At 51.8% G+C, this 22316-nt stretch overlaps 13 protein-coding genes across 13 annotated transcripts; 8 read left to right on the plus strand and 5 right to left on the minus strand.

The window, feature by feature from the left end:
- Nucleotides 1-26: 26 nt before the first annotated feature.
- Nucleotides 27-2456, minus strand: NEMAJ01_0412 (uncharacterized protein; the record flags this gene model as incomplete). Its single annotated transcript, XM_047914250.1, has 1 exon — nt 27-2456. The coding sequence occupies one exon, from the start codon at nt 2454-2456 to the stop codon at nt 27-29; it is 2430 nt and encodes an 809-aa protein (XP_047770207.1).
- A 695-nt stretch (nt 2457-3151) lies between these two features.
- Nucleotides 3152-3514, plus strand: NEMAJ01_0413 (uncharacterized protein; the record flags this gene model as incomplete). Its single annotated transcript, XM_047914251.1, has 1 exon — nt 3152-3514. The coding sequence occupies one exon, from the start codon at nt 3152-3154 to the stop codon at nt 3512-3514; it is 363 nt and encodes a 120-aa protein (XP_047770208.1).
- A 592-nt stretch (nt 3515-4106) lies between these two features.
- Nucleotides 4107-6935, plus strand: NEMAJ01_0414 (alanyl-tRNA synthetase; the record flags this gene model as incomplete). Its single annotated transcript, XM_047914252.1, has 1 exon — nt 4107-6935. The coding sequence occupies one exon, from the start codon at nt 4107-4109 to the stop codon at nt 6933-6935; it is 2829 nt and encodes a 942-aa protein (XP_047770209.1).
- Nucleotides 6936-7197: 262 nt separating this feature from the next.
- On the minus strand, nt 7198-7485 carry NEMAJ01_0289 (uncharacterized protein; the record flags this gene model as incomplete). Its single annotated transcript, XM_047914127.1, has 1 exon — nt 7198-7485. The coding sequence occupies one exon, from the start codon at nt 7483-7485 to the stop codon at nt 7198-7200; it is 288 nt and encodes a 95-aa protein (XP_047770084.1).
- Nucleotides 7486-7512: 27 nt separating this feature from the next.
- Nucleotides 7513-8556, plus strand: NEMAJ01_0415 (uncharacterized protein; the record flags this gene model as incomplete). The annotated part of the gene is made up of 1 exon (XM_047914253.1): nt 7513-8556. One exon carries the CDS (start codon nt 7513-7515, stop codon nt 8554-8556), a length of 1044 nt encoding a protein of 347 aa, XP_047770210.1.
- Nucleotides 8557-8715: 159 nt separating this feature from the next.
- On the plus strand, nt 8716-13434 carry NEMAJ01_0416 (CCR4-NOT transcription complex subunit 1; the record flags this gene model as incomplete). The annotated part of the gene is made up of 1 exon (XM_047914254.1): nt 8716-13434. The coding sequence occupies one exon, from the start codon at nt 8716-8718 to the stop codon at nt 13432-13434; it is 4719 nt and encodes a 1572-aa protein (XP_047770211.1).
- Nucleotides 13435-13610: 176 nt separating this feature from the next.
- Nucleotides 13611-14675, plus strand: NEMAJ01_0417 (replication factor C subunit 3/5; the record flags this gene model as incomplete). Its single annotated transcript, XM_047914255.1, has 1 exon — nt 13611-14675. The coding sequence occupies one exon, from the start codon at nt 13611-13613 to the stop codon at nt 14673-14675; it is 1065 nt and encodes a 354-aa protein (XP_047770212.1).
- Nucleotides 14676-14848: 173 nt separating this feature from the next.
- NEMAJ01_0418 (uncharacterized protein) lies at nt 14849-15865 on the plus strand (the record flags this gene model as incomplete). The annotated part of the gene is made up of 1 exon (XM_047914256.1): nt 14849-15865. One exon carries the CDS (start codon nt 14849-14851, stop codon nt 15863-15865), a length of 1017 nt encoding a protein of 338 aa, XP_047770213.1.
- A 702-nt stretch (nt 15866-16567) lies between these two features.
- Nucleotides 16568-17365, plus strand: NEMAJ01_0419 (uncharacterized protein; the record flags this gene model as incomplete). The annotated part of the gene is made up of 1 exon (XM_047914257.1): nt 16568-17365. One exon carries the CDS (start codon nt 16568-16570, stop codon nt 17363-17365), a length of 798 nt encoding a protein of 265 aa, XP_047770214.1.
- Nucleotides 17366-17756: 391 nt separating this feature from the next.
- On the minus strand, nt 17757-18626 carry NEMAJ01_0420 (uncharacterized protein; the record flags this gene model as incomplete). The annotated part of the gene is made up of 1 exon (XM_047914258.1): nt 17757-18626. One exon carries the CDS (start codon nt 18624-18626, stop codon nt 17757-17759), a length of 870 nt encoding a protein of 289 aa, XP_047770215.1.
- Nucleotides 18627-18750: 124 nt separating this feature from the next.
- NEMAJ01_0421 (replication factor C subunit 3/5) lies at nt 18751-19707 on the minus strand (the record flags this gene model as incomplete). The annotated part of the gene is made up of 1 exon (XM_047914259.1): nt 18751-19707. The coding sequence occupies one exon, from the start codon at nt 19705-19707 to the stop codon at nt 18751-18753; it is 957 nt and encodes a 318-aa protein (XP_047770216.1).
- Nucleotides 19708-20087: 380 nt separating this feature from the next.
- NEMAJ01_0422 (RuvB-like protein 2) lies at nt 20088-21404 on the minus strand (the record flags this gene model as incomplete). Its single annotated transcript, XM_047914260.1, has 1 exon — nt 20088-21404. The coding sequence occupies one exon, from the start codon at nt 21402-21404 to the stop codon at nt 20088-20090; it is 1317 nt and encodes a 438-aa protein (XP_047770217.1).
- A 15-nt stretch (nt 21405-21419) lies between these two features.
- On the plus strand, nt 21420-22019 carry NEMAJ01_0423 (transcription initiation factor TFIID subunit 8; the record flags this gene model as incomplete). The annotated part of the gene is made up of 1 exon (XM_047914261.1): nt 21420-22019. The coding sequence occupies one exon, from the start codon at nt 21420-21422 to the stop codon at nt 22017-22019; it is 600 nt and encodes a 199-aa protein (XP_047770218.1).
- Between the last annotated feature and the right edge of the window lie 297 nt (nt 22020-22316).

Here is a 22316-nt window from a genome sequence, read left to right on the forward strand (position 1 = left end):
TTAGTGCATGCGTCTTTATTGAGGGCTTATGCTCTCAAGTGCCTGTTGTGAATAAGCCAAAGAAGCTGGTTGTGCGCCCGAATATTTCTGTTAAATCTGCATGTGCTTCGCACAGAAATAAAAAAAGAGCCGGTGCCTATGTCTTTGGAGTTCAGCGCCCCCCACCCATAGAATGTTTCTAGCCCTTTGTCTTCCTCTTGGTTTGGGAAGAAGAAAATGGCGCGTGCCTCCTTGCCGTTATTGGTATGGCACATTTTCAGCTTCTGCATGAGCATGTCTATTTTTTTCTTTGTCCTGTGTAAATTCAAATCGGGGTTTTCGTTGACAAAATAATGCACATACATTTCGTTGCTGGTGTGTGCTCTCGAATTCCAGGAAAGCACAAGGCGCCCTTTATGCATTGACCTATGCACCTTCAACGCCATCTCCCAGCACCACTCCTGCAGCCTTGGGCTCTCCACGTACAGGTCTTTATAATAGCATTGCACTATAGTATATCCATATGTGTTTATCGGGGTTTTTTTGCGCCCGGGGTCATTCAGATACTTGTACACGCTTGGCTTTACGCTGCAATCTGTGAAATCGTGTATAGTCACCCTTCTGTGCTCCTGCGGGTCCACCTCAGCAAACGGCGTCATGGATATCGCGCTTCTCATCAGAGGCGACAAAAACAGCGGTATTTTTACGCCGGGTGCTTTCGCAGGGTCTGCAGGGCTTTTGAACACAGAAAATGTAAAGTACGCATGGTGGCTCAGCCCCTCACTGATGTAGTAGAAAACCACCGAATGCCCGCTCTGGGCGAGGCTCTGTATGCTTTGGGACATTTCGGCCGTGCGGGCCAGCCTCCACCTACATGTCTCGACGTTGCACAGCATCGGGTATATCTTTTCTTGGGGGACAGCGTATATGTTCGCTATGTGCTCGGCTATGTCCTTCAAGTTATGCACTTCTCTATGCTTGTTGTTTATTATGCACATAGGCATGCATATCTTTCTGCAGTTTTGCGTGTAGTTGTCCACATAGTGGACGTGGTAGTGCTTGCAGAAGCTGTCTATGGTTATTGGCTCGTCCACTAGCACATGGTGATCCATTTTTGTAAAGATGATTTTCTCTTCAGAATACCTCACAACAGCGCGGTGGCTCAAGCATCTCTGCTTGACCATTGCTCTCTTCCCTAGAAACCTGTGCATTGTCTGCAGGTTGTTTTCTCTGTTGCGCCTGGCGTAAGTCCACGGGCAGTATTTATAAAACAGCTCAAGCGCATGGCACTGGCGAATATACTCAAGTGCGCTGCAGGTAGGCCCCATCAGCGGCAGCACAGACGCGCCCTGCGCATCCCCGCTATTTGCCTCGTCCATTTTCTCAAAGGTGTTTTGTCCATGCTTCTGTGCCTGGGCATATATCGCTTTGAGCCTGTTCACGATGATTTCCCATTGTTTGGTGCTGTTTTTTTCCACTTCAACCGCCGCCATAAAATCTATAGTGCGCTGGAACGTCTCTTTTTCCATGTTTGCAAAGTCGTGCATCACTTCGGGTATTTGCAGCGCGAAATCGAAGGCCTGAGAGCTTTTTGATATATTTGATGCAGCAGGCGCCGTGCACTGCTCTAAATCTTCGTTTGATTTGGGGGCATGCACAAATTCATCGCCCAGCCTGCCTTGGTCTTCAATATGGAGGCCCTGCTGGTGGCTCGCTGGGTCGTAGTATTCCTTGCTTGCGTGCTTCTGCTTGTATAGCATGAGGTCTGAAATAATTTCGCTGTAGTACCCAACGAAATTCTTTTTTTGCAGCTCAGCACAGTTTTCCTTTTTGCTCAAATGCAGCGCCAGATTCTCTATTTTCACTCCCTGCCTGCATAGGTCAATTATAAAGCTCCAGATGTTGGGGTTGGGGGGGAATTCTTCCCTTGTTAGGCAAAAACAAGGTTGCCTGTATTCATTCTGTTTTTTGACACCATGCGCACTGCCCCTGCAGCCCTCTATTTTAGTGGGGGCTCCCATGGACAAAAGGGCTCCATTGCATAAAATATTTGCTTGAATACACTCCATGGTGTGCAGGCGGCCTTTCAGACCCTCTAAGCCCAGCGTTTGGGGATTCGCCAAGGTTTTTTGTTTTTTTGGCGTGTGGGGCCCAGACTGCACGCCTTCAGCTGACTCTGGGCATTCCATTTGTCTCTTCGGCGCGCTCCCAGTCTTCAAGCATCTGCTTGAGGGACCGGCCCCGCCTTTTCTCTCGATTTCTACTATAACTCGGATTATTTCAACCACTTTGTATCTCAATTGCGGAATGCTCTCTGCATTTTCTTGCCCGCAGCGGTCTAAGCCCCGCTCTCTCTTTGGCTCTAGCTTGTCTGGAAAATTTTCTTCTAACGCAGGGTCTTCTGCGCCGCCCTTGGCTTTTCTGGCAAAGCATACCAAATAGAAGATGCCTTTTATAGACTTTTTGTTCAGCTGCATCCACGTTTTTTTCCTTTTTTAAAATGATATGCAAGTCAGAAAATACTCTTGTCATACAGTTGTGATCTGGGAGCTGGCTATTTTGACGTTTTTGCCCATTTTCAATCTTCTTGAATAAACATGGTTTAATTGCCCACATCGGCCACGCATGCAAAGACTCTTTGCAGGTCTTTCTAAGCAGAAACAGATTGCGAATGGCTATCCTTTCAGAATACAGAACGGCTTATGCGGTTTTTTGGTGCGTCCACTTTTTCAGTCCTACCGTTTTTAATAATATTTGCACTATGCTGAAGCTCCCCGCACAGGGTCTTGTGTGCGCGCAGAACCTTCTGCTGCCAGCAAATTCTCGAACTTCAACAAAAAGTGAAGAGCTCGCCAAATGTGCGAGGCTTCCAACTATACTAGGCATGCCAAAAAGCAAGCATATTGCAGCTTCAAAGCTGCGCGGACTTACAGCGGCTTCTATGGAGACTGCAAGCTGCCGCGCAGTTTTGTTCCGGCTAGAGCACTTCTGGCAAGCACCGGCTGGATGGCCTGCCTCTTTTTCCTGGGATTTTTGACTATGCCAGCACGTGCACAAAAAGCGCTTGTTTGTGTATACTGATCGGTTTGTTTGCCTCCAAACAAAAGTCGGTGTTGTGACTCCAAAAATGATTTTTGGGGGGTATATTAAAGGCGCTCGCACATGCATCTAAATGCAAAACTACGAAGGCTACTATAACCCAAACACTCACTACAGCGACTACGACACAAGGACACGCGCCGAAGACGACACCCCGGGATATGTCGGGGGGTCATGCGTCAATGGAGAGTGCACAGACATGGAATGCCTATATATACCGTGTGGCGATGGTGTGGTTAGCGGGGTCTGTGGGCCAGATGCCAACCTGATCACGTGCGAATGCGACCCTTTATCTGCATTCCGCCGTGGATGTGTCCTGATGTGGGTCTGCATTATCATATTCTTGCTGCTGTTTGGAATTCTGGAATTTGCTGGATCTCTTAATTCTACCCCAAAAAATGGCACAGACCTCTTGCTAAACAATGTTCTCATGTAGTTGTGCCTGCTTTGAGCCGGCGAATACCCCCCGAATATGCAGGCGCAGGCCTCAGAGTGGCTCTAGAGCCATTTCTGGCCTGTGTGTGAAAATGCTGCGTCATTTGGGCACATGCCCCGATGCTGCCACTCAGAAATTAATCAAGAGCCGGCCAGAATCTGCATTGCTTGGGCTTCTTTTTTGGCTTTGGCACGCGCCCTCCTTTTGTGCGTTTGCAAGAAAAACAGGGCCGTCCAGAATAAAAAGTGTCCGGGTTGTATGTGCTTTTTGTAAGCAAAAATAAAATGTACTGTTTGAAATTATTGTGTATATTGCGTTTTTAGACACGATACTAGAACCGCTCCAGAGAGCAGAGGTTTGCAGAGACAGCACTGCGCGCGCACAACACGGCTCTGGCAGGCAGCGCGGTGCATGGAGGAATATATCGTTCCTTGATAGAGGCCGCGTGAACAGAGCGCATGCGTGCGCGTGCAGGCAAACCACGCTCTTCAAACGCGTGCCTGTGTCGGCCTGGAAAAAGGCACGGCAAGCAGCATGCAAACAGCAAGGGCTGTTCCGTTGTTAAATCGCGAAATTCTTTTTTATTTTTAGAATGTGGACAGCAGAGGCGCTAAGAAATGCATTTTTGAGGTATTTCGAGAAAGAGGGGCATGTCCATTGGAAGTCGTCGTCTGTCAGCCCAGAAGACCCCACGCTGCTGTTTACGAACAGCGGGATGGTCCAGTTCAAAAAGAAGTTTTTAGACCTGGCGGAAGAGAACACGCAGTACGGCCTGCTCAAAAGAGCATGCAACTACCAAAAATGCATACGGGCAGGGGGGAAGCACAACGACTTGGACGACGTGGGAAAGGACACATACCACCACACGTTCTTTGAGATGCTGGGAAACTGGAGCTTTGGCGACTACTTCAAAAAGGAGGCCATCCACTTTGGGTGGGAGTTTCTCACGGAGGTCTTGAAGCTGGACAAGGAGAGAATATATGTAAGCTACTTTGAGGGCGACCCTGCGCAGGGCCTCCCCGCGGACACGGAGGCGCAGGAGCTGTGGAGAAAGTATCTGCCAGACTCGAGGATTCTTGGGTTTGGCTCAAAGGAAAACTTCTGGGAAATGGGCCCTGTGGGGCCGTGCGGGCCCTGCACTGAGATCCACTATGATAGAGTGGGAGGGCGGGACGCGTCGGCAATAGTAAACCAAGACGACCCGGACGTGCTGGAAATATGGAACATTGTGTTTATGCAATACAACCGAGAGGAAAAAGGGCTCACAGTTCTTCCAAAAAAGCACATTGACACGGGCATGGGGATGGAGCGTGTTCTAAGCATTCTGCAGAACGAAAGAAGCAACTACAACACAGACCTGTTCATGCCGCTGTTCAAGACGATCGAAAGGATCCTTGGCGTTCCAGAGTACACAGCAAGGCTTGACAGCAAGGCGGACATTGCGTACAGGGTTGTGGCCGACCACTGCCGAACCATAACAATAGCGCTGATGGACAACGTGATGCCCAGCAACGACGGGCGGGGATACACGATCCGAAAAATACTTAGAAGGGCGCTGGGGTTCCAGTACCTGCATCTGAAGAAGGCTCCGGGCCTGCTTTCTGCGCTGGTCAAGCAGGTGTTTGAAGACATGAGCAAGGTGTATGCGCCAGAGCAGCCGCTGGAGACAATTCTTCAGGTGGTGGGCGAGGAGGAGAGCCAGTTCACAAAAACGCTGACCCGAGGGCTGGGCATTCTCACAGAGATGCTGGAGACTGCTGCAAAAAGCACCAAAAGCCTCTCAGGCGAGTCTGCTTTCATCCTTTACGACCGGTACGGGTTCCCCATCGACCTGACAATGGCGGTTGCCGAGCAGGAGGGGGTTTCTGTGGACATTGCGGGGTTCAAGGCGGCACAGGCGGCGGCCAAGGCGCTCTCCCAAAACACGCAGAAAGGCGCCGAAGGCCTGCACTTGACCGTGCACGACCTGTCTCTGCTTGACAGCCACCTGGAGAAAGCGCCAACAGACGACAGCTACAAGTACAGCACAGCTGCAGTGGCTGCAACGCCTGTGGCAGTGAAACAGGCCGGGTCGCTGGTGAAAGTGTCTGACATGTTCGGACTCGAGATTCCAGAGGAGTTTGGGCTTGTTCTGAACAGGACGCCGTTTTACAGCGAGGCGGGCGGGCAGGAAGGAGACGCCGGGTCTGTTGTGTTTTTGCGGAGTGCGGAGGGCGCCCAGAGCATGGCTGAAAGGGTGCAGAGCCTGAAGATTCACATGGGCGCTGGAGACTCGCAGGCGGAAGGGGTTTTCACAGTAAAGGACACGAAAAGGTACGGACGGTATGTGCTGCACTTAGGAAGCCTGCAAGGCGTGCTCACGCACACAGCTGTTGCAAAGATCGACGCAGAGCGGAGAGCGAGACTGACCCACGCACACACGGCCACGCACTTGCTTAACTACGCGCTAAGCCGGGCTCTTTCCAAGAACGCAGGTGAGGAGATAAAGCAGTGCGGAAGCTTGGTCAGCGAGGACGCGCTGAGGTTTGACTTCCACTGGGGCAAGCCGCTGACAAAAGACGAGGTGCAGAGCATAGAGGCGATAATGAATGGAATAGTGGACCGGGGCGAACGCGTGCATGTAGAGCACATGCCGTACGAAGCAGCTGTGGCAATCGAGGGAGTTCGGCACATGAAAGGCGAGGAGTACCCGGAAAACGTGCGCGTGGTGAAGGTAGAAGACTCAGCAAGCAAAGACGGAAAGCCTTCACACACTTCTGCAGAGCTGTGCGGAGGCGCACACGTGGAGAACACCAGCGAAATTGGGCGCGTTCGGATAATGAGCGAGGCCAGCATAGCTAGAGGCATCAGAAGAATCAGCGCGCTTTGTGGAAGCAAGGCGGCCCTGGCCGAGCAGCAGGCAAGAGACCTTCTTTCGGAGGAGGTGACGGCTAGCAGCATGCACAGAATCCGAGAGCGCCTGGACGCGTCCACTCTTCCGCTGGTCGAGACATGCAGGCTTCGAGACCTTTTGGACGAGACGCAGAAGCAGCAGATCAAAGAGCGAAAAAAACACTTTGACGGAGAGCTGGCCAGGCTGAAAAAGCGCCTTTCAGAGGAAAAGAGCGAGGGCGCCCCAGGCGTCCTTTTTGTGTGCTCTGGCCTGGAGGGAACAACAGCCCAGCAGGTCAACAAGCTTATGGGCCCGTTTGTGCAGGCTCTTGAGAAGGAGAAGGCTGAGGGCCTTGTTGTGTGCGAGGCCGAGGGGTGCACAGTTCTGAACGGGTGGATGAGCGACGGCGTGGAAAGAGTGCGATCTCTTTTGCACGCGCAGCCACATGCAAAGATAGGGGGAAAGTCCCCCAGGGTGATGGGCTCTGTGCCAGACAGCATTGATGGTGTTGCGTCTCTTTTGGAGAAAGAGCTTCGCCCGCTGCAGTAGGCTAGAAGGCTGCTGCTTTGAATGCCGTCGCGCAGAGGCGTCTCCGAGACAGCACGCAGCTCTTTTTATCAGGAAAATAAATCAGCACTACTTATTTCGCACACTGCAGGAACGCTGTGGCCCAGTCGGCGCTTTGGACGCAGGCCCGCTTGCGCCTGGCTTTTTAGAAAAAGAGTTTCTGAAATGGAGATGCAAGAGCAAAGCGTGCGCAGCAGAGTGCTGGCGCCTTTTTGAATGAAAGTTGTGTTTATTGCGCTGGGCGCTACTTGTTGTGCGCAGCCGCTGTTTCTATTTTTCTGTGGTGCTCTTTGATGCAGCGCACTGCCTTTATAGAGGATGCGCACACAATGGCATACAGGCTGATGACAGCGAGCGCTAAAATGGCAGCCACTCTGTTGCAAACGTCGTATGCGGGGGAGACAACGTTGAGCGCGTCTAGAACAGCCAGGCAGATCCATGCTCCTCCTGCAAGCACCAGAAACAGCCCAAGATATTCGGCTTGGCCTTTTTCAAAGAGCGAGGAGAGAGAAAAAGTATTTGCTTCCTGCATGCTTTTAAAAAAATGAAGATTTGTGTAATGGGGGCCGGCCCAGCGGCTGCATATTTTATTAGGGAGGGGCTCCTTCGAAGCAGGTCTGCGCAGTTTGACGTGTTTGAGAAGAGCGCGGGGCTGCTTGGGCGCCTAAAAACAGGCGTGGCGCCGGACCAGTCTGCAATTCGAAAAACCATCCCAGGACTCGAGGAGGTGTTCGCTGACAAAAGGGTAAAGCTCCACACCGAAACAGGGCGCGGCCCGCCTCTCCGGGTGAAGGATCTGCAGTCAGAGTATGACGCCGTGGTGCTGGCTACTGGCGGAGCGCCAAGGAAACTGGACATTCCGGGCGCCCAGCATGTGGTGTCTGCAGACAAGATGATGGAGAGCATCTCAAACAGGCGCCCGGTTGCAGCAAAGGGAAAAATTGCGGTGATAGGGAGCGGAAACGTGGCGATGGACGCCGCCAGAATGCTCCTGCACTCCAAGCACATGCGGAAGTACACCAGCGCGCTGGAGGGCGTGTGTGTGGACCGCGTGGACATAATTGGGAGAAGCCCCCCAGAAAGCTCCAAGTTCACAAACTCGGTGCTTGCCGAGGTGCTGAAGTACCCAACAACGGTGCAGGTGTCCAAAAACGCAGAAAGCTGGATGTCCAGCGCGCGTGCGCAGGGCAGCAAAGCAGCGCGCCGGCGGGCCAGCCTGCTGGCTCGCGCAGACAGCAGCAAGAAGATTCTGCAGTTTGTATTTGAAGAAACCCCAGTTCGGGTGGAAAAAGTGTGCAGCGGAGGCGAAAAGAACAAAAGCGCGCTTGGGCGCCCAGAAGCATCTGCGCCAGAGGAAAAGTTCCGCCTCACAACAGAGACCAAAGACGGGCAGCGCACAACAAGAGAGTACGACGGCGTGGTTGCCGCGCTGGGATACGTGCCACACGACCACGCGGACATGCTAGAGGGCGTGTCTGCGCCCGTGCTTCGAATAGGGTGGGCAAAGAGCGGGGCGCAGGGCACGCTGTCAGACGCATACGCCACCGCCTTGGAGGCCGCAGACACAATATTTGCGCAGGAAAGAGCTGCTGGCTTGGAGTGATGGGCCGGCGCGGGCGGGAAACGTGGCTGGGCAGCCAGGCAGGCCGTGCTTCGGGTCAAGTAAAGGGCATTTGTGATTTTGATTGTGCTTGCACGGGTGCTTTTTTATTAATTAGCTTCTATGTATCTATAAATTCTTCTTTTATTTTAATTTTATTGTATGTGGAAAGAACAAAACAAACCCCCACAGGAAAAGGATAGAGGCAGCTCGGGCTCTTTGGCTGTGAACAACAAAGAGATGTTTGCCAGGCTGCGGCGCGTTTTGAGGAAAGACCTGGAGGAAAGGGAGCTGTTTGTGCAGGAGCTTCTGCAGACGGAAAGCCCTAAGAACACTCTTCTGCAAATCGACAGTGGGGAGCCGATAGTGACTTCAAAGAAAGAAGCGCAGGCGTACCTGGAAATGTGGAAAAAAGTGAGTGCAGACCCGTATCCGTACAAGAAGGTTTTGAAGAGGTGGCAGCACACAAAGGCGCAGTCTTTTTTTCTGTTCCATGTTCTGTCGCTGCCCCCAGACATTACGCAGATCTACAAGGGAGACACCGCGCCGTTTATTGACAGAGCCAAAGACACGTACGAGTACACGCCCTTTATTAAGGAGATGGCTGTGTCGAACTACAACTGCGAGGAGCTTTTTTCTCTTTTGTCGGAAATAGACACGGAGGACGGGCTGTCTATCCTCAGCCACGGCGTGTCAATGGTGCCCGAGCTGATTGCGCTGGGCCTGGTGAAGCATGCGCAGAAGTATGACAGGCTTTTTCTGGACACGTTTTCCTGCTGCCTGACGTCTGCCGACAGAAGCAGCCTGGTTCTCAGAAAAATATTTGACAGAAAGCCGAAGCTTACGCTGGCCACAATGGAAAGGCTGTATCTCTCCGCGCTCTCCTTGGACGACTGCTTGGCAGCGTGTCTGGAGTGCAGAATCCTGCCATACATCATCCGGGAGCTGGACCCGCTGGAGTTTTCGCTGGACCTGCTTTTTCTGGCAGTCACTCGGGGGATAATCGACCTTGCGGTGGTCCTGTGCATGCAGTCGAACGACGAGTTTATAAACAATTTTATCCACCACATGATAACCCGGTATGGAAAGGGCTCCACAAAGGGGGTGGGCATATACCCGCTGACGGTGGAAATAATCATATCCACGTGCATCACGCTGGAGGGCCTCTCCAAGGGGCTGTCGAAAAGCACAAACATGCTGCTGTCCAAGCTGAAAAGCAACCTGATTCCGGAGATCCGCACGTGCCTGGTGAAACGGGTCACTCTGAAGCAGCAGGCCAGCGAGTTTCTGCACAACGTGATCTCTAACAGAACCGTGAACTCGGACGCGATAGTGTACATGACGCAGGTGTCCTCCAACAAGAACTCGTACGACATGGAAATGTTTGACTGCATTCTCAACGAGATGGAGCTGAAGTACAAAACGCTGGACCGGCTAACCCCGCACGAGGTTATGGCAATGTCTCTTTTTTACGGGAGAATGATCAAGTACGAAATAATGCCTGCAAAGCGGACAAAGACGGCCATGCGCCGGATATTTAGGTTTCTCCGAGAGGAGCCGTGCAGCAACCGGTTTAAGTTTGCTCTGAAGTGCCTGGAGTCGTTTGGAGACATTTTGGAAAAGTATCCGTTTTACGCGCAGGAGTACTCCAGGATGCCGCAGGTGTATGCAGCCAACAAGTCCCTATACACGTTCATCCGGGGGCACCTGAGCATACAGGAGCTCACCTCCAAAAACGAGACAGACGGATACACGCCCTTCCAGGAGATCGTGGCGGAGGCGCTGGGGCGCGTGGAGGCGCCGTCCAGCTGGCAGAAGTCTTTCAACATGCTCACGCTTTCCAACATGCAGGCGCTGACAGAGACCATACACGCGCAGAAGCCGAAGGAAAAAGACTTGGCCAAATACCTGATCAGCAAGAGAGTGTTCAAAGAGACAAACCATCTTAAAATGTACGTGCAGTTTATTCTGGAGTACTCAGACACGCTATATCTTCAGGCGCGGGAGGTTTTCTTTTTGATTCTGAAGCGGTACTTTGAAAGGCACTCGGAGGTCGACAGGGCCGACAAAGCGCCCTCTCTGCGGGTGATCGGAACGTACCTGGGCATGCTCACGTTCAACGACAGAGCCCCCATCAACAAGGCGGACTTCAACATCAAGGAGTGCTTGGTGGAGAGCGCAGGCAAAGAGTATGTGTACTCCGCCGTTGTTTTTGTGTGCAAGTACATAGAAGAGACTGTAAATAGCCGAATATTCGGGAAGTTCTGCCCGTACATAATGTCAATCCTGCGGGTGCTTTCTGAGATCCACTTTTTGGCAGAGGGCAGCGACCTGCTGTCTCTGGAAATCGAGATATGCTTTTCAAAAATAGAGGTGCCCATCGAGGATGTGCACCCGGACATTGCGGTGCAGGAAAGGCGGCTGGGCGCAAAGCGAAAGGCGCTCGGCATTGCAAACTACATAGAGCTGGAAGGGGTGCGAAGCATGCTGGCGCATATAGCAGTGATGGGGCTTGACCTGGCAATCCGGGACGTCCCATACCTGATAGTGGACAAGATATTCAGCATAAGCAGCACTGCGGCGATCGAGGCGGTGAAGAGGGACTTCCCGGGAAACGTTCAGGCTGCACAGCAGGCGTACACAAACATGGTGTGCGACCTGGCATGCTCGCTTGCGCGCGCATCCACAGCAGGCCCCATAAAAGCCAGCGCCGCCAACAACATTGCACACTTTATGCGCCTTGCGGGAATGGAGGACGCGCTCAGCCCCGAAAAAATAGCCCACATTGTGGACTGCAACTTGGGGATATGTCTGGGCGTGGTGGAGTACATCACGCGGAAGCGGGTTGCTCTGGGGCTTGCAGCGAAGCTGGAGGAGCTCAAAGAGGAGATATCTGGGCTGCCGCCAAAAAGCGTGCCGGTGCACGACATTGACCTGTACAACCCAAAGGCATACGCGAAGCCGGGATACATTATAGCAGAAGAAGTCCAGACCATAACAGTGGGCGAGTACCACGAAATATGCGCGTATCTTTCGTCCATCAACTACAAGAACAGAGAAAACGCCGAGTCGCTTGGGCCCTTCACGGGGTCTTCTGCGCAGAAGAAGTGGGAGGACGCGCAGAAGATTTTGCAGGAGATAGAAAAGTCGGCGGACGAGCACGTCAGGCCCAGGTTGGCCATTGAGCTTCTGGAAAGCATGCACGGCATCCTCAACTTTGTGTCCTCGGGCGCGAACGAGATGGCGTGTCTGTTTTTCTGCCAAAACATCATTGGAAGCATTTTCATGCTCAACAACCAGTGGGCGCGCGCCGTGTGCATAAAGGTTGTGTACAAGATCTGCAGAATCTCGTACAGCTCTATGCGCGAGGTTTCGTCCTGGCTTATATACGCGGAAGACGAGAGAAAGTTCAACCCGAAAGTGATCATGCAGATGCTTGACCACAAAATAATGAACACGCTTGAGTACGACATCCATCTGGGGAACACTCTTGCCCGAAACGCGCAGAGAATGAAGTTTGCGGTGGGCCTTTTGAGGGCCTGCATTCTGACAGAGTACCCCGTGGGGAGCCCGTTTGACTACATATGCACAATAGAGGCCATCTCCAAGAGCACAAAGGGCCCGTTTGACGAAAGAGTGCGGGAGCTTCTTAAAGAAATTGCGAAGCGGATTTTCCTGCTGCGCAAGGACGACTCTGACCAAGAGCTGTTTGAAAAGTGGACAGACGTGTACTTCTACAAGATTCTAGGGAAGGAAAGAGCGTCCGCGCTGGAAGCCGTTTTGGTGGCCATTCGGGCAAAAACAGACACGCCCGCCGGGCGGCAGGAGTTTCTTAAGAGCGCGTTTGCCGCCTCTGTGGAGTCCTATCTCCGCGCGCGCAAGGAGTGCTCCCCCATTAAGTACATGAAAATCGAGTCGCTGGCCCTTTTGATTTCCACCTTGGTGAAGACCCCCGGAGAGCTATCGGACTGCCTCTGCATTGTGTCCGGGGTGTTCTTGGACGGGATTGAAATGCAGTACTACCAAATACAGAGCCTGTTTACCCGGCTTCTCCAAGTGCTGCTGGAAAACATTTCGGTTTTGTACGAGGACGCGGTTTTCGAGTTTCTCTCTGCCGTGCGCCCGTCTTTCCTGGGGTTCTTCCTCTCCGGCTTTGTAGAGCTCCTCTTTTCTAGCTACATCATCCGAAACATGTTCCTGCGCAACGCGTTTAGGGGCGTGTGCATCCTACAGTGGAAGTACCAGGCGCTGCGCACGCTGCCGCCTTCCGAGCATCTAGACTCCCTGGTGTATGCGTGCTCTGCGTTTGCCCTGCAGCTGAAAAAATACGCGCCCAACTTTTATTCGCACTACTCGTACCTTGCACTGCTGATGATTCCAACGTGCCCATCCGTGGTTTTGCTGCGCAACGCGTGGTCTCTGCAGAGACACCCGGCCTGTATGGAGCTTATTTCCCAGCACAAGCACCTCGTGCTCAACACAGAGTACTATATGCTGCTGATCAAGGTGAACGAGGCTGTGCAGAAAAAAGACCCAGATCTGCTTTTGCTGTCCGCAAACGAGGAGCTGCTGTCGCACATACTTGTGGACTCCCTCACCAACCAGCAAGACACGTCCAGAGTGTACTACGATATTATTCTTAATTTATTTGCACAGCCTGGAAAGATATCTTTTAAAGAACAGATCTTGGCCAGGCTGCTGGAAAAAAGCTGTGCGCCGCCGCCCAGGCCTGTATACATTCGGAAGGTTCTAGACACTCTGCTCAACGCGCAGATGTACATGGAGTCGCTGGGCGAAATTGTGCGGCGAGACAAAGATGTTCTTGGTAAGCTTATTGTCAGAGCGTCCACTTTTCTGGCAACAGAGGCCGTTCACAACTAAGGATTTGTGTTTATAAATGCATAGTATACACCTTTTCTCTGCTTTTTGTCTTTTTGATGGCCAAGCACTGCGCAGCCGCGCCAGCTTCTACGCCTGGCCTGCAAAAGGCGCAGGAAAATGCGCGCACAGAAAGCGCATGCGCTTGCTATTTCTTTCGGTTTTTCTTTTTCTTTTTCATGCTGCAGGATAAATATAGGCCCCAATCTCTCGAGGCCATGCAAAGAGTGTCTGCGGCGAATATTCTGAAAGGCCTTCCGCTGAGCTCAGTGTCCAACCTTATTCTGACGGGCCCAGAAGGAGCGGGAAAAAGAACTCTTTTTTCTGCCTTTATAAAGCACACGCTCCAAAGCACGCCGGTGTTCCACGCATACACGTCTACGTACGAAGTGTCTCCCTCCAAGTCGGTTGAGGTCGAGTTTTTGGAGAGCAAAGAGGTTCTGGAGGTGAAAATAGAGGGCCTTGGGGGGTACGACAAGAAAGTGCTGCAGAAGGTCGCGTCAGACATTTCGGCCACAAAGTCCATCAAAACCATAATAAGCATGAGCAGCAGCGGCGCCCAGGCCGGGACGCCCAAAGAAGCGGGAGCGAGCGCTCGGGCAAACATGCCAAAGATACTTCTCATACCGGACGGGCATCTTCTAAGCACAGGGGCGCAGATGGCGCTTCGAAGGGTTCTGGAAAAGGGTGCTTCGAACTTCCGGCTTGTTATTTTGACCACGTCGGTGTCGCATCTGATTCCTGCATTCCGAAGCAGGTTTCTGGTGTGCAGAGTCCCGTCTCCCACAGACCAGGAGCTGGCTGAGATGGTGCGCGAGATAGCTGTGGCCGAGGGCATGCCTGTGCCGTGCGAGGCCGTCAACAAGATAGTGAGCCTGTCGAATGGAAACATCCGAGTTGCGCTTTCGCTTTTGGAGCTTGCTATCCACCGAGAGCCTGTGTCTGAAGCCCCCTGGGACGCAACTATTTCCAGCCTGGTAAAGGGGATCCAAACGTCTCCAAGCATAAAGTTTCTTATCGAGACGCGAGGCGTGGTGTACTCTCTGCTGACGCAGCACCTCCCGGCAAACCACATCATGCTGTCTATAATGCAGGGCCTCCTCAAAAAAGAGAAAGCCGTTGACAGAGCCAAAACAATCACGGAGCTGGCCGCAAAGTACACGGGCAGGCTGTGTGCAGGGACAAAGGACATGTTCCACATCGAAGCATTTATAGCCAACGCCATGGTTCTGTACACCGAGTAGGACCGGGTTTGCTGTTGTCCCGCCCGCGCAGCATGCCACGCGAGGGCTTTTCTTTTGCGTGTGCAGCCTCTCTGGGCGCCCGGGTCTATGCGCGTGCAGGCGAGTTTGACAACCGGTCACAACAAATAAACATGCCATGTGTATTTACTCCCAGATGCCATAAACAACATAGAATGCTATCCAGAGTGGAAATAGAAACAAAAGACGGGCATTCCCTGCTTTCGTACACTGCGCCAAACCAGTTCTATGAGCTAAAAAAAGCCCCAATTTTTTCGCATTCCCAGAAGTTTGGCTCTCTTGTTTTTAAAGGCGTGTTTCTCAACTCAGAGGACCAGCTTATTGCCAAGCACATCCTCCGCTCAATGGTGGCCGACCTGTCTGTTGAGTCGGAAGACATCATTCTTAAAAAGCACGCCACAATATACGCCTACATCGACAACTATCTGTCTTCCAGAAACCTGGCGTTTCCGATTCCTCGGAGGAGAGTTGCATGCTCTGCGCCCTCTGTCTCAGCGCTGACCCCGAAGAAAAAGGTCTTTGTCGAGGTGACAGACAAGGTTTTTTTGCGGCTCTCGCATGGAAGAACAATCAGCACGTGCTACGGGCAAATTTCCACACGGCCCTCTGACGACGTGGGGCAAATGTCTCTGAAAATAGACTCAAGGTCCCTGTGCGGCCTCAAAAACATACAGTATGACTCTTCTGTGTGCAGACACAGAGAGGGCGTCACCACGCTGCTCACGTGCCCCTCAAAAGAGGCCGCTCTCATGACGTACACTTACTCCGGAAGCATTTCTGACCTTCCCTTGGCAAAGGCCATCCTGGTGGACACCAAGACAATAGAAATACTCCTCTGCTTCACCGCGGAAAAATACCCAGACTCGTTTAGCACATCTCTCTCGTTCGACTATCCTGTGGGAAGCATCAGCGTGGAGTGCAAGGAGGGAACATACGACTACAACAGCAGCAGCAGAACCCTTGTGTGGAAGCTGGGGGAGGTATCCGGGAACGTGTCGCTAACAGTGCACACGGCAAACCCGCACCGCTCAAGCGCGCTGGTCAAGTATGCATGCGTGTATGAAAAGACCGCCATCTCCAGCGTCATCGTAAAGAGTCTTGCGTCTGACGCGGATGAAAACTGGATAAAGCACAGCACGCAGGTGTCTGGGCTTATGCGCCTGCATGGGTAAACACGTTTTCTGCTAATTTGCATAGGCGAATAAAGACTCAACTGGGCACCTCTGGCTTTGTTTTTGTGTTCTGCGGGACAGGGTGTTTTGTCGCGCCTTCGGCGCTTGGCCTTCTTGGAGCTTTCTATCCACGGGCCGCAGCGCGTGAGTGCGTCTTTTCTTTTTTTCTAGCGCTGTAAAAACAAAGCGTATATTGCATGCATGGTGATGTATAGTTTATTTTTGCATTTGAACAAAAAGATTTCAATAGGGATAGAGCGCACATTTGGGTGCTTCTTCTACGAGTGGGCTGCCATGGTTTAGAAAGCAGCTAGCTGCAGCGGGCACTCGCACACGTAGCACTCCAAAGACAAACGTTTGGCAGGTAGAGGCCACGCGCAGGCTCATATAAGTAAGAGGGAGCGTATATAGACTCTGCCTTTGGCGAAGCATGCGCCTAGCGCAGCGCACTCTGCCAGGATTTGGCAGAAAGGGCAGAGGCCTAGGCATTTAGTCTGCAGGGAAGGCGCCTTGGAGAAGGCTGTAAGGGCGAGAGCCAAAGGCAGGGCTGAATGAAAAGATAGTGCACCATGATTTGCGCTGCCAAAGCCTATGCGAGTGGCAAAAAAACATTAATTCGGGGATCTTTTTGATACAATGCGCGAAAATCTAATATATATTTCTGTTATGTTTTACTTATATATTTCTTTTTTCTTTTTAATTATGGCAAAAGATCCTACACTTTCTCTTAGAAGGCACATAGCTACTCATGGCTCTCCTGTGGTGTCCTCGAAGACGGTCAAAATAGGAGCCGAATCGTACCCCGCAAACGCCAAGAGCGCATATAAGAACGCCCGAAGCCAGTATTATTCAATATCCTCCATATGCTATCTTTACAACACCAGATCATTAGACCACGGAGACTACATTATTTCCTGCAGAAGCGAGCAGATAGAGCCGGTTTCATACATGGACAGGGAAAAAATACTTGGCGACCTTACGCTGTCCTTTAAGCTCCCAGAGACATTTTCCATAAGGGCATCGCGCGAGAGCCCTATAGACGCCAAAGGAATGTTTCAGAGATACTACAAGCTAAAGAAGCTGCAGCCGGCAGGCTTGCAGTGCATACTGCTCCCCAGAGAGGAAGAAAACATCCGGTCTATACTATTCCCAAATGCGAACGGAGACATTGTTACACAAGGCGAGCACAGGTACAGGCTGGTGCAGGAGCCTTCCGAGATAGAGTCCATGGACAAGGTGGCAGCCGTGTTTCTAGATGGGTCGATGTGGCAGTTCAACGACTGGCCTTCGGGCCTGGTTGACCGAATGAAGCACATCCCTGTGTTTTTCTTGGCCAATGATGGCGAAGCCATTTTGCCATCTGCGATTTCCGCACCGGTTACTATCCTGGAGATAGACGACACGCCTGATTGTAACAATAGAATAGCAACCGCCTTTTGGTCTGTTATGGGCGCACCTTCCTACTCGGAAGGTGCTCAGAGCGGTGGCTATTCGCCATAGCATAGCATATTAATAAACGCAAAATTTAACATAGATTTGGCTGCGCCGCAGCCTTTGTGCAGACTCTGGAATAACTTGTGCTGTTTATTTTCGTAAATTGACTGCATGCCGCAGCATCCCAAAAAAGTGACACAGCCCTCCAGACTTTGAATTGCCATCTTTCGGCAGGCTTGGGGGAGTTCCTGCAGGGGCATTGCCTGTTGGCAGGCATATCCTCCGCAGCAGGTGACTCTGCTATAAAGGCTCCTGGATTGCATGCTGCTTGGCTGCTTGCTTTGTTTTTCGAAAGCGTTGTGGAAAGGAACGCTGCCTGTGCATAGAAAGACTGCCTGAAAACAGAACGGGGCTGGGCGGGCACAGTATGTATGCCCAGCAGCAAAATGAAGCCAGGCTATTTGTGGCGGTGGGCTGCGGGCTTTTGCATGCCTCTTCTCTTTTTGATTTCATGGTGGAGCGTAGCCAATCCTGTGGAAATTATGGTTATTAGGTTGCTCCAGCACAGAAAGTTCATGTTTCCTACGCCGCAAAACACAAGCATGTACCACACAATGCAGTCCAGGAAAAAGCCCAGCAGGGCAACTCCCAAGCAGGCGCCAAGTATTTTATCGCGAGGCTGCCCTCTGGTCAGCATGCACCACAGAAGAAGATAGCCTCGGTACCCCAGGTCCTTGAAGACCATTGCCATGTACAGCTTGCTGCTGGGCAGACTGGACAGCGTAGACATGCCGAGGAGGAAAATGTGGGTGGAGAAAAACAGCTCATGGAACATAGGCCTGTACTGCTCGATCATCTGGATGTTTACATACCAGTAGGCGTTGAGCCCAGGCGTGGTTACAGTGTGCGTGCTTTCTACACACACAAGCATAAGAAGAGGGGCCAGATGTTTTGCAAGGGCGCCGCTGTAGTACATGGAAAACAGAAGGCAGACAAGAGATGAAGGGTCGCTGGGAAACAGCGCGGAGAGCACAAAATACCATATATTTCCAAGAAAGTAGCTGGATATAAAGTCGCAGACAAGCGACATAATGCGGAAAACAGCAGGCGGGTTTTTGCTGACCAGCGATATCGCGCGGTGCAGAGCATACACCAGAAAAAAGGGCTTATCTGCTAGTGGATTGCCTGAAAAATACTCCTGCGCCTCTTCCACATCGTAGTATGAGTACTTGGACAGCATTTCACACAGAGAGAAGGGCTTTATTGCCACTGCTAGCCCTATCCAGAGCACGTTGCTCTTTATGTATGCAGCCAGGCTCCTTTTCATTTCCCAGAAATAAAAATAGGAGCAATTTATGTCTCTTGTGTGCGTGTTTTCAGCGCGTGCAAAAGCATGCAAAAGCGGCTCTTGGCAAAGGCGCTCCAAACACAGGCGAATTTGCGCTGCTTGCTTATTCACACATGCCAACAGTAAAGTACGCAACCAGCGCGCTCTCCTGCACCGCCTCGCAGGCGCCGCGCGCAAGCCTATGCTCGGCTTCTGAAAGGTAGGACATTTTTTTCCAAGCATCCTCGTGCTCTTCCTCTTTTACTATTTTGGCCATCTCGTTAATCACCTCTTTTAGCCCCAGGCCATACTCTACTCTAAGCGCTTCGAGCTTTTCCTTTGCACTCTCATACCTTTCTGTCCCCATCGCCGCCAGCACCTTCTTTACTTCGGTGTGCCTGGCTTCTTTGTAAAACTCGTTTACTTTTTCCAAAGACACGTCTTTGACCTCGCTGAGCATCAGCCCGTTGATCATATTAACGGCTCTTCGCAGGTCGCCTTGCGCCAGCTCGCAGATTCTCTGCACGCCGGGCTCGCTGCTGCGCCCGCCCTCCTTTTCAATGATCTCTGAAATAAAGCCTTGCATCTCCTCCGGCTTGACAGGCCCAAACCTAAACGGCGCGCACCGAGACTTTATTGCAGGAATGATTTTTGTGGAGTAGTTGCATATAATGATAAAGCGCACGTTCTTAGAGTACATCTCGATCACTCTCCTCAGCGCATTCTGCGCGTCTTTTGTCATGGAGTCGGCCTCGTCTAGTATGACCACTTTCATTTTGGACCCCATTCCAAACGTAGAGGCAAAGACTTTGATTTTGTCTCTGACAATGGAAATCCCTCTTTCGTCCGACGCGTTCAGCTCCATCACGTTTCCGTCCACCCTTTTTAGCGCCTCTCTGCATATTGCTTTTGCTGCAGTTGTCTTTCCCGTGCCGGGCGGGCCAAAGAGCAGAAAGTGCGGGATGTCTCCCGAGTCGACTATTGCCTGCAGAGCGTGCGTCACATGCACGTTCCCCACTAGACTGCGCAAGTACATAGGCCTATACTTTTCAGTAAGCGCTTGATTGCTAACAGACCCCATTAAAATAAAATAGGCAAAGAAATATAAAACAAGTGCAGAGCGCGCGCAGCCAGCCGCTTGCCACTTCGCTGCTGCTCAAGACGCCCAAACGCTTGCGCAGGGGCAGATAAAATAAAGGCACCTTTATTGAAGAGAGGCAGTTGCAGCGTGGAGCAACTCTTTTTGCTGTGCAACGCGATGCTGGCCAGCAAAAGCCCACTGCTGGGCACGGCAGCCAGCCAGCATTTATTGAGCTCTCTATGCCGCTGCGTGTGAAAATAGAGGCACGCTGCGCATTTCAAGCCTTGCACAGCTTTGGCACATCACAGAAAGCCCAGAGCTGCGCTTGCATTTCCCAAACGCACATAAATGCGGCGGGCAAGCTCTTCACAAAAAGCTTCCTACTTTTTCGGGTTGGTGTAGGCAGGGAATATTTCAGACACCTCTTTAACCTCCTCAGAGCCCACGTCTTTTCCAACTCTTGCCGAATATACATCGAGGGCAGACAAAAGGTTAAAGGCATACCGAAGCCCATGCTCTACAGCGAGCTCCGTCAGCGCAGCCACCCCGTCTTTTTTCATTTTGTCACATTCTTCGTTCACCCGGATTTCTATGATTCTTTTTATTTCGTCCTTGCTGTACTCGCCCAGGCGTATCTCAAGAACTCTGGAATAGAAGTCTGCGGAAATTCCGTACTTTTCTGCGCCTTTGCCGTTTTTGCTGGCCCAGGCATCCCCGTCGCTGCTCAGCACAACCACCGGGGACACGGATATCTCTGACAGGGTGTTTAGGAAGGCGTAGCACTCAGAATCCAGCAGCTCGGCCTCGTTTATGAAAAGAGCGCCGGTGACCAGGGTGCCTCTTCCCTCTTCGACCCAGTCCTTCATGGTGGTGTTCACAGACTCTCGTACTTCAACAGGTATTTCCCCAGTGCTCTCTCTCAGCGCGCTCTGCTTGCTGTTCAGCACATCGATGTCATGGAACGTCACCGTGTGGGTTTCCATCTGGGTCCTTAGGACCTCGCCGTCCGGGCATGGGATGTACTGGCCCATTGGGCCAATTGCCTCGTAGTCTCTTGCCTGGCCGAGCGACTTTCCCTTTTTCTTCACAGACCCTGTGGTTTTGTTGACTGTGATAATGTCCCCGGGCTCAATCCTTTCGGCGTGCATGGACTGCATTATCCCCACGCCAAAAGTGTACGCAGCCTCCATTTCGGTTGTTTTCAGAATAACTCTCCCCGAAGAAGCCCTTTCCCTGTCTGTCTGGATCTCTACAACTTCTCCCTCGAGAACCCGGTATGTTTCCTGCACGCAGATTCCAAGAGTTTCCCGAATGGCCTGCATGAGCGCCTCGGCCTTTCCCATGGACGAAGAAACAATTTCGCTTGCAGAAATGGCCTTGCACGGGATGTTTTTCTTTCGAAGGTCCATCATAAAGGCATGCTCCAAGGCGGACTTTCCCGACCCAGACGGGCCTGTTATCAAAATGGCCCTTCCCTTGTGCTGCTCCACAAGCTTAGATATCAGAAAAAGGGTTCTTCTCTCTTGCTGCCTCCCCACCAGCCCAGAGTGCTCAAAGTCCAGTTTCCTTGGGCAGTTTTCCTCAAACCCCGGAGAGGACGCGTTTTCCTCTCTTTCTCCGGATATTCCAAGTCCCAGTATGTGCGAGTGTGTTCCGACCCTCTCTAGTAGCGCAAGTGCATTAACTTTTTCAAACATAAAAAATATTCGGAAATGGAAAGTATAAAGAAGACACTGCAGGCCGTAATTTCCGCCCTGCTGAAAGAGGAGGGGTTTGAAAAAATTGAAGCACGGGCAATGGAGTCTCTTTCCACAGCCTTTTTCAACTACGCCATATACACGAGCAGTCGGCTGAAGCGGCAGTGCGAAATGAGCCGGAGGACGCTGCCCACCCTTGTGGACGCTGCAATTATGGTGCAGGAGATGTCTAACCAGAGAGAAAAGCAGAAAAAAGACGAGGGCTGGAAGATAGAAGGCATAGAGCTGGAAACGCTGAGCGAAACCCTAAACAAGTACAACGAAAACAGCACAAACCCTGTGCAGGTAAACATGGAGGACTCGTTTGAGGAAGAGAAGGAGTTTGCAAGCGAGGCATGCGCCTACGTTGAGTATCCGCAGAACTACTACGAGTTCCTTCCAAAGTTCCCGCCCGCGCACACGTTCAAAACCAGCACAATAAAGAGAAAGATAACCGACGACAGAGCGCAGAAGGCTCGCCTGCGGAACGAGCAGACAAAAAAGGTGGTTGAAAACCTGTTTTCTATAATGGAAAAGAGCGGAAAAACCCCCAAATACGCGAACTATCTTATGTAAGAATAGGCGCGATGTACGCATAAACACTGAAAGCAATTCGAAGGAGCACACAGAGCGGCGAGAGCGGGCCTGATGCGCGCAGACACACGAACATATTTTTGAAGCGCCAGCCCTAAATAAGACGCGCGCATCCTTTCTCGGGGTTGCTTCCGCCGCTTTTTGGCTTTTGTGCTGCGCACATGGCATGGCCTTCCTGCCGAGACTGGCGCCCTTTTGCGCTGCGCGACAGCCTGTCTAGCCTGCGCATATGATTAAATTATTTTGCAAAATCTACCTATGCGTCTGCAAATTGCGCTT

The sequence above is a fragment of the Nematocida major genome (genome assembly GCF_021653875.1).
Source record: "Nematocida major strain JUm2507 chromosome Unknown 2438, whole genome shotgun sequence".
Classification (NCBI taxonomy): Eukaryota; Fungi; Microsporidia; genus Nematocida; species Nematocida major.